At 29.9% G+C, this 10,290-nt stretch overlaps 2 protein-coding genes across 2 annotated transcripts; one reads left to right on the forward strand and one right to left on the reverse strand.

Moving 5' to 3' along the window:
- Positions 1–112: 112 nt before the first annotated feature.
- On the reverse strand, positions 113–2,383 carry LOC124542994 (surfeit locus protein 1). The gene is made up of 5 exons (XM_047120972.1): positions 2,092–2,383; positions 1,700–1,821; positions 1,142–1,339; positions 565–738; positions 113–389 (listed from the first exon to the last, which is right to left on the reverse strand). The coding sequence occupies exons 1-5, from the start codon at positions 2,266–2,268 to the stop codon at positions 173–175; spliced, it is 888 nt and encodes a 295-aa protein (XP_046976928.1). The 5' UTR covers positions 2,269–2,383; the 3' UTR covers positions 113–172.
- Positions 2,384–3,820: 1,437 nt separating this feature from the next.
- On the forward strand, positions 3,821–9,309 carry LOC124543163. The gene is made up of 8 exons (XM_047121235.1): positions 3,821–3,989; positions 5,843–5,957; positions 6,126–6,296; positions 6,378–6,675; positions 6,765–6,965; positions 7,724–7,889; positions 8,357–8,484; positions 9,007–9,309. Exons 1-8 carry the CDS (start codon positions 3,966–3,968, stop codon positions 9,134–9,136), a joined length of 1,233 nt encoding a protein of 410 aa, XP_046977191.1. The 5' UTR covers positions 3,821–3,965; the 3' UTR covers positions 9,137–9,309.
- The last annotated feature ends 981 nt before the right edge of the window (positions 9,310–10,290 follow it).

Consider the following 10,290-nt stretch of genomic DNA (forward strand, 5'->3'; position numbering starts at 1 on the left):
TAAATATTCTGCACATATCATTTCTAGTAGAATATAATACATATGTATTAATACACATTTATCAAACTAAATGCTTAAGAATAAATATGTGTATGAAATTAAAAATCGAGAATACTGATTAAATATACTTTATTTTTTAGCTATTGATTCTTATATACATAAAACTATTATTTTATAATAACGGAAGTTTCCTTATAAAGTAACGATGCCACATTACTGCTGTAAACGCTGACAGCATATACCATGTCACGAGATACGAGAAATGCTCATTCCTCATGGTTATTCTGGTTTGATTCGGAAGAGGCCAACCTTCTGGCGGATCTGGGATACCCTTGGCGTCTAGCCAAACAGGAGCGCAATTAAAGTAAGCACTCATTTGGGATAAGTCCCTGAAAAAAAAGAACATAATTAAAACTCACAAATCGTGAATAAAGGTGTAACTTTATTATAAATTGGTTTTAATGAAATAATTTTATTCAGATGGCTGTATACTTTTTATATATTAATATGAAAATACAAGTATTTATTACTTCATTAGATTTTTATGAAATGATATATTTTTACCTGTATAGCCATGAATTTTTTTCGGGATTATTTTTGGGCATGAAAGGACTTCGATTTTCAGTAAGTCTTACTACTCCAGTAAGTTCCACTTCACCCTTTACCATAGACGCCTGTCGTTTTTCTTTAGGGCGTAAACTTTGAGGTATCCAACCACGATTAATTAAGATAACTTCTCTGAAAGCCATAAAAATTAATGAGCTAACAAACAGTTGATTTTTTTAAGACAAATCTATCAAAGCTGTAACATACAGGATGTTTGCATGATACATTTATTAATGACCAATGTGACTGCAGAAAAGATTGCAACAGAACAGATCTATCGATCGATCACATATACCATAATATACAAATAATATACCATTTGCAGCCCCAAATCTACTGTTATACAATTAGCAAAAAGTGAAGAAGTGAGGTTTGAGTTCAGGTGGATCAACAAATGTTTATCTTGTTTTATTTTAAAGTTGGTTTAAAAATGAAGTCTGCTATTATCCTAATCATATCCATATATAAAGAGACAGAGTACATATTAGTCATGATTGTTGTTTATCAAATACTTTAATTCATTTACAAGTCTTACCCACTGTCCGATAGTTTAAATGGAGTGATAAGTAGCCATCCTTGATTCTTTTTAGGATCTGATATAAGGGATCCAGCTCTTTGCATAATAACATCATTTTCAATGAGAGCACGAGGTCCTATGAGAATTTCCTTGTCATGAAGAAACTCTCCCTTTACTTTCACAGGTCTGTATTCCATCTTTTCAAGTTCTTCGAAACTAAAACATAAATAATATTTAAAAAAATGATGTAGTTCTTTTTATTAAAATTGCCCACAATATTGTTAAAACTTCTGAAGCACATATTATTGTAAATAATTATTGTTTTTCAATATAACAATCCAACACTGTACTTTTAGCATTGAACAGAAGACTTTCTTAACAGTATTAGTTTTATTGATAAGAATATCCTTGTGTATTTTGGTAACATTCGCAAAGCAAGGTAATAGAGCTGGTACATTTTTTTATATTAAAATAATCAAACTAATGAAATGCTATTATCACCCAGGGTTCGTTCAGTGACATATAATTATTCTTTATAATGAACAAAAAATGATTATAGGAAAATGAATATCATACTCATGCGGCATGGCAACTGGTGTTGAATTCGATTTTGCATGGAGCATATCTATTAGCTCCAGCTTCCACTGTAGTCTATACACTTGCCAACAGCCCAAGCCAAATGAGGTTACAGGTATCATCTTTAACACAGAAATTTGATTTTTAAGTCTCATCATATGTAATTATAATTTTAAAATAATTGTGTGGATAATGGGTTTGTTATTATCGTGTAATACAATAATGTTTAATTTTACTATATATGTATAAGATTCTTCCCAGCCTTACATTACAAAACCATCTGACATATAAAAAAAACAACAACCAAATGGTATGAACATTGTTCAAAACAATTATGAATGACTAATAATAAAGTTTTTAAAATGCATGCATAAAAGGAAACATATCCTTACCAATAATACCCATTTTATTAATTCTCCTGGATCCTGAGTTTTTGGTTTTTTCACTCGAATTGAATGTGCAAAGGTTTTGTTGGTTCTTATAATATTTATGACAACATTTTTAGAACTGTTATGGTCTAAAAGACTATATAGTTTACATATTCTAGGTATACCTCTTAATATTGACATTTTAAAAAATTGATACCTCTTCTGTGAATTCACAAATCTTTATTTCAGTTTCAGAGTTCAGCTAATATCCGTTTTGTAACGAAATGTCAATCACAGGTGACACTAGATGGAGTCACAGATGACATATAGGTCTATACAGTAAAATGTTCAATTGGTTGTAACAGATAAAACATCGTTATTCTTAAATTATTTTTTGTATACTAGATTATTTAGAATAAACTAAATTGTTAATAAGTAAATTTGGCTCACTACACTTATAATTAGTGTTGTCTTTAGTATTTTGACTAACTACGGCAACTGCACATTTATCCGATTAATGAAAATAATAATTTAGTCAAAATAGTAATAATATATTTTTTACTGAAGTATTAAGTTTTACATTATAGACTAAACTGCAGTGTTGGCATACAGTTGGCACTAAGTAACATTACGTAAGCTTACATCAGCCTTATTGATTAAAGGCCATGTATTATAAACAAAAAAAGATGTACGTCCGACCATTTATTTCTATTCTGTACTCATCATTTTCATATTTTTTTTGTTTTAAACAAATGTCCGCATTGATATTTAAAAGACATGTTCTTTGAATAATTCATTTATTTAAATAGACACAAAACTATGCTACTTTTAAAAAAGTATTAGATTTATACTTAACATCATAGTTATTGCTGTTATTATTTATTTGAATAAATAATATATGTCGCGTGTGCGTCACCAACTTTAGGTGTACTCGTGGTAGGCGGTAGCGGAAGTATAGATTTTGAGTAAGCGATAAACTTACGAGATAAAAAGTCTCTCTAAAACTTTTTAGTATTTAATTAAATCGTAGTCAACATATATATTTAAAAATAAAATAGTATACTGCGGGAACAACAGATAAGAGAAAGATCATTTTTTAAATAACGTGTAAACTTTGTAAATTTTTTGATTACCAACTAATATATTGTATTGATTACCAAGTAATATATTGAAGACTAAATTCAGAATCAAGATACTCTTAATTGTATTGTTGATTACAGAAAAAATGGTTCTTTTACTCTTTAGAACTATAGGGTTAAATAAACGCATAATTCGAAATATTTTTCACCTGTATAGTCGAAATTGGTAAAGTGACTAGTGTAAGTTAATCACGACATTTTTTATTGCTATATTTATATCTCTACAAGTTAACTTATATAATGTCCTTGCTTTTAGTCGACCTTTATTTTGTGTTATTTATTATTATAGCGAATGAATGTTTTATTCCTATTTACACCCTTAGAGCTACTTATATAAAATTAAGGCTACGGCTCGGGAACAATTGTTCGGTTTCTATATAATGTATCGTTAGATAAAAATACAGACGAATTGATAACCTCCTCCTTTTTGAAGTCGATTGAAAATAATAATTAAGTGTTAGGCACAAAAAGAAACATTATTAATATCATTATAGCAAGTTAAAATTACATAGCACTATGCATAAAAATTAAAGAGTATTATTTTAAAGCTAATAGATAAAAACGTATTAACAGTCTACCTCTTCATTTTTTTCATATGTAGGTAAGTAGTATCTATATTACGTGTTTATATTTCGTTTAATGAAATGTGTTACGTTAAGTGAGAAGTGTATCAATATTTGATTTTTCGATGAACACTGCCAGTTTTAAAGATAAGATATCCATTCAACAGTATTTTTTGTCATATCGATACATGCAACAATGGCGGTTAGTCCTAATCCGACTGTGAGTATTTTATTTTTTATATTAAATTAGTTTTTCTTTTAATAAAGTCATTCTTTAATTTTAATAATGTTAGTAGTTTATTTAAATATGTTAATTGGAATAAAACGTATCGTTTTAATTTATTATTAAATAATGTTAGATAGTTATCGGCACCAAAGGTTAATTATTGCTGGATTTACTGATAATAAATTTTTTTTGGCTTATTTTAGTTACATTTTTTTTATTTTTATTGTAAATGAGTTTATTATAATTTATGAAAGTGTGTATGAAGTTGAATTTAAAATTAAACGAGGATATTTAATTTTGAATACATGTGTGTCTTTGGATAAAGCAAATAAATTACTAATTAAATGTAAATGATTAGACTATTGTAAATTATAATCATAAATATTGCATTTCATTTATTTTAAGACCTTTGTAAGCTGTCTTTATTGGCAAGTTCATAATATTATATTTTCAAAAGTCGATTTTTCTTTTTCGCTCGAGAACTTCGATCAACATATTGTTGGTTGAAGTTTTGTTCGCTGGCGCTGTATGTTAATTCTATAATTAAATCTGATTTGATTCCAGTACAAAAACTAACACGTAGTACTAATATCTGAAGATTCCAAATTCCATGATAATTATAGTACGTACGTAACGTTGAATAATTCTTCGACTAACCACTTTTACGGATTGAGTAGATTACTTTTTAATCTGGAACTAAATCAGTTCAAACATTTATTTGGAAGAAAATTAGAAAAGGTTACACACATCTATAAAAGTCACATCAGATTCAGTTTATAAAAAAATGAATCTTTCTTATTTATTTTTCGAGCTGACGTGTTATAATTATTTACAGCCAATAAATTTGGTCGCCGTAGTTTGATTAAAAATTTGAAAATAAGGTATGTTCGGGCCTAACTATAGGTTCCATTGGCGCGACCTTTGACTACGTGTAAATGTTTAATCGAAAATTTAAGATGAGTTAATCCGCTTAGCTAACCTATTCGCGTTTCAAGTTTAATGAAGGAAAGTTTTGTATTTCCTTAATTCCAAAGATAATGTCGTTTAAAAAGTTTTACGTTCATTGAAATTAATATTTGTATACTTTATGGACGTAAATGGAACGCATTATATATTGTTTGGTCGTTTATTTGTCAGTATTAAAAAAAGAAGAGTTATTAATACTAACACATCACATTAAGTTTTATAAGATACAACTTCAGCCAGCACTAATCTACCAAAAACTAAATGGCATTATTATATATTATATTTTGCATGTTGAAAGAACTGCAGTAGCAATTTGCGAACCTCGTGCTTTCTAACCTACATATGAAATCACTACTTTTTTCTCAATTGCTAAGGGGATTAGTTTCAAAGGGGAAATGCTAACATCTGTGCCATTATTGCAGTACACAGAAAGTATTTTTACTTTTCACTTGTATGTAAAGGTTTTTAATGTAATTTAAGTAAATTTAATTGTTACATAAATTAGATGTTCAATTTTATATAATATACTCTAATTTAAGCCGAGCTTACTTACTACTTTTACGACGCACTGATTAATTATAAAAATGTCAAAATGATCAATCAAAAGCCGACCAATTATTTCAATGAGGAATTAGTCTTGCATGGACAATCTAAGAAAATACATTAATTATTATAGGGCTATTAATATTCTCAATCAATTTGAGTATGTCATACAAATATCTAACATCTTATCGAATTTTTTACCGCCACGTCCACAAAAAAATTAAGTTAATTTATTTTTGAAAAATAAATATATATTATATTTATTATAAAAATTACATATGGTACAGTACATGATCAGTTTAAAGGAAATTATTGAATATACTTATTTATTGTTCCAGTGGTTGCAATGGCTTGTAACTACGAATGATGTGAAACAATTATGGGCAGCTCAACCGACTTACTTGATCTCACAGGCGGTTTACGTCCTTGCGGGTGTAATCACTTTAATACATGGTAAATTACTTGAGCTATACATCGTTTTAGGTTATTTTTCCATAAGATGAAATAACCACACATGTTAATATTCTTTATAATAATATTTGTCGGTTTACAATTATTTAAAATAAAATTAAGAACGCGATGTGTAGATATACTTTGCTTCATATTTTTTTCGTATTTCAGCTTTCCGAAAAGGTGGGCGGTGGCCTTACTTTTGGCTGGGAACCGTACTGCATGGAATTTATGCGGATAATTTCTGGCATTTTGTTCTCCCCGAATATGACAACTTCTGGCATTCGCAGACGCCTGTCGTGTTCCTCGGAGCACGTCTGCCCTTACACATCATTCTATTATGTAATATATTTTTTTATCTAACATTTACGTAAAATTATTAAAAAATTGTTATCAAATCAACATCGGTAATTTTTTTTACAGATCCAGCATTCATTTATCATGCTGCATATGCGGTGCATAAATTGAATTTGCCAAGGTATGCGCAACCGTTCGCTGTGGGTCTGATAACAGTGTTAATCGACATTCCCTATGACATAGTTGCTGTTAAATTCGTGCATTGGACGTGGCATGATACGGACCCGAATATCTACGATCGTCACTACTGGGTGCCTTGGAACTCGTATTATTTCCATTGCACGTTTGCATCTAGTTTCTACTTCTTCTTCGACTTTAGTAGAAGGTGGCTGGCGCCTCGCGTGGCGCAATGGTCATCCGCTACGTAAGTGATTACGGCCTAAACAAAATGTATGCGTCTAACCATTATTTCAATGGATCTTTAAATTTATTTTTGATGTTTATGAATTACAGGAAAGGAGTCGAATGGAAGTCTTTGCTGATAGCGACACTATTGGGCATGCCCGGTGGTGTTCTATTGTTCGTTCCCATTTATCATCCACTCCATGACGTTTACAAATTACACTCTGAAGTTACTTTCTTTCTGCTGTTTTCTATTTATTTCGTCATCGTTTTGTTAGGCCTCCTTAGTGACCGTGAGAAGAATAAAGACAAGTAAGTACCATACTACACAGATATAATTATAATCCTGATATAACAGATTGTTCCCCAAATATATAATTACGTGTTTATAAAGTAGGTGACATTAAAACAATTCAATAGTTATTTTCGAATTGCCTCAGCTGTTCAAACCGTGAACCTAACCGAACCTGATCAAACAATACACGATATTTTTGACATAATCTGAATGTATGAACTAATGGATTACATTTTTAATTATTACTTTTCACAAAATATGTTAAGATAAAAGGGTTAGCTGAAATTATGAGAACTATTTATTAGAATGCATGTGATAAATATGCTATTATAAATTTATCTAGGACCGTGTAGATGATTATAAACCTAAATTATTTTTCGAACGGCTAAAAACATAACGGAGAGTAATACCAAATAAAGCTTTAACATAGATATGGCTTTTTAAAAAATCGTGTTGTTTGAATGGTTATATTATAAGATTTCAATATTAATGTTTTAGAGATGCTTGACGTTAATACTATCAGCAATACTAATTACCAACATAAAAATACTAGCCAGTCACATCCGGCATCATTTTTTGTTCTGAATAAGAAACCTCTTTTGTTTAAGATAGTATTCGGCCCATTTATGCCTGTCGTTCTGATATCAACTATTTTGAGAAAATTTACTGGTTGTTTGATTTTATACATGTGATTGGTTCTTGATTACTGGATTCAACCTTTTTTTTACTTTGTTCTCTAGGTATACTATCATTATACACCTACATATATTTTCAGACTCACAAAGATCGATTACGTGTTGATATTACAACTTGCCATTCACTATTTGACTTATTGGGTGTTCGTGGTGTTTTTCAACCCTGAGCGGGAATGGTCTACGGGCTTACACGAGCAAATCGGCCCTTGTAATGAAGTGGCTTCTTTAACGTCGCCTTTTGGACAGGTAGATTTGATTAATTATTAGAAAAAAGTAAATATTTGTCAATGATATTTTAGTAAACAGATATGTTATTAACGCGCAAAAAGTGAAGACTAGAAAACGTCCCAATTGGGACGTTTGCCTTTAGTCGTTTTACGTAGTAATACGTTTTGCGTAATTAAAACATCTAGTTATCCCTTTTACTTATTGTTTTTATCAAGCTATCCTTTTTACTTGTAACGAAATGTAAAATAAACGGTCCCCGCGCAGCACACTTTTTTCTGCTATTTAGTATGGATATAACATATCTGTTTATTAGAATATCATTGATATTTTTACTTTATTTTTTTGCTTATGCTACGCATAATAATTTCGAGGATTTTAAATTTAATGTAATTTATAAGCTGCTGATGATTCTGCTTTGTTTAAACTTTATTTTCTAGCTTTACTTTACTTTATAATAACGTGATGAATGCTACCTTTCATTACAGACTCTGTACAAGCGGAAATATTTCTGTATTCAAGATTATAATGAGGATTATTTTGACTTCCATTGTCTTGGCGGTAAACTACCACCAAATGGCGCCACCTGGTACACCATCTGTGGTACACCATTTGAGTGAGTATATATATTGAATGTATATAATTTGTAGTATGTTATTAATTACCATTGATTGTAAGTATCTTGTATTTACTTAACTCAGAGCAATATTACTTTATTTGAGATGATGTAAAATAAAGTCTTCGAATAAAAAAATCACAGAATATAGGTACACAATCGAAATCTCCATAATTATGTCTGTGAATGATTATGGTAATGTCTTAAACTTCAGTCTGACCAATAAAATTCTAATAGGTACTAGTGCATTTTGTAACAGTTTTTATATACTATATATTTTATATGTTATCAAAACTTATCAGCCGAGATGTCTTAGTAGTTAGAACTTACGCATGTGGCCTAGGCAAGTAGTTCTGTGTTTTCATGTTCCTTAACCTTAGAACGAAATTAGTTCCTACCCTTATAAACAAAAGAGGGTGCCATTAGTATGATACAAGCTGTAACCTTTTTCTAAATGTAATTAACAAAACAATATTTAATAACTAGTATTCAAATTTAGTAACATTATTATTTTCTTTCCAGAAACCGAGTTGAATATATAACTGTGCTGTCAACTATACTCATAATGGCGTCGGGTGTGTTTTACGCGATTTATTTCAAGACAACACAAACGACAGCCACGCCTGCGTCTAAAAAAATGAAAACAAAATAGGGAAAAGTACAGATAATTATCACTTCATTCTATTTATCACTTTATTTATGTGTTGTTTTATTTTATTCTGTTAACAGAATACTGTTATTGATTTTATATTTTATTTACTCGAAATAAAATATGTATAATATATTTTTTTAAATAATGCAATAATAAATCTCGTTGAATCGTAAGACGTCTTTTTTTTTCTTGTAAATTGTGACGTAGAACTTAATACAAAAAAAATATTATTTTATACAGCCCAGATGTTATAAACTTCCAAGCCCTTTTTAACATATTTTTTTATATGAAGCTGTTTTTTGTTAGATTTGAAGATATTTCGGAGTAATTATTTGCGAAGTAATTTTTGGTTTTACGTGTTTTCATTCGTGTTACGTTGATAAGTGTATGAGTAAACTCATATAATTTTCTATTAAATAAATATGCTTCCCATCAAAAATATCAATAATGCAATGAAATTAACTCCTACAGCTCTCCAAATCGTATTTTACACTTGCAGTCTAAGAAACCTCCGAACGGCGTTCAGTTTTGAAATTATCGGTATACAACACAATCTGTATAATTTATATTAATATTATAATTAAGAAAGTAACTGTCCATCTGTCGCTCTTTCACGACCAAACCGCTGAACCAAATTTGATGAAATTTGGTATGAAGCTAATTTGCAATCCAACAAAAGACATAAGCTATTTTTTTACCTAACAAACAACACCCTAAAATGCGAGTGACTTTGCCAATGTTTCACGAACGAAATATTACTTTAAGATAGTAATAGTACTGGGGTTAAAGAAGCCAACCCATCCTTTAGGCTGCCAAACAGCTGACGTAAAGCAATGCTATTATGAACTAGTCATAAAAATATAGCCAGTTTTGAAATTGTTAACGATTTGTCTATGCGACTAATAAAGGTTCAATTAGCCCAGCGGTAGGCTACCGCCGATGTGAAATGATATTCTGATAAGAAATTCAGTTTTAAGTGATTATTTTTGCGAATGAAGTTGCCACAACATTTAACAAACATGTTTGCATACAAGCCAGAGAAGATTCATACGTAGAAAGTATTTTATTATTTGGTTAAAAAGGGGATTGATTAAATAAAAAAATATCTTCATTAATATTATAAAGATCGAAGGTACCTATTCTGGGAAAATCAG

Source organism: Vanessa cardui, chromosome Z (genome assembly GCF_905220365.1).
Source record: "Vanessa cardui chromosome Z, ilVanCard2.1, whole genome shotgun sequence".
Taxonomy (NCBI): Eukaryota; Metazoa; Arthropoda; class Insecta; order Lepidoptera; family Nymphalidae; genus Vanessa; species Vanessa cardui.

Coding starts and splice junctions, on each gene's coding strand:
- LOC124542994 (XM_047120972.1), bottom strand. CDS start 2,268: ATGTCAATATTAAGAGGTATACCTAGAATATGTAAACTATATAGTCTT. Junction 1,822..2,091: donor TAATAAAATGGGTATTATTG/GTAAGGATATGT, acceptor TCTGTGTTAAAG/ATGATACCTGTAACCTCATT. Junction 390..564: donor AAAAATTCATGGCTATACAG/GTAAAAATATAT, acceptor CTTTTTTTTCAG/GGACTTATCCCAAATGAGTG.
- LOC124543163 (XM_047121235.1), top strand. CDS start 3,966: ATGGCGGTTAGTCCTAATCCGACT. Junction 6,297..6,377: donor CTTACACATCATTCTATTAT/GTAATATATTTT, acceptor TTTTTTTTACAG/ATCCAGCATTCATTTATCAT. Junction 6,966..7,723: donor CGTGAGAAGAATAAAGACAA/GTAAGTACCATA, acceptor ATATATTTTCAG/ACTCACAAAGATCGATTACG.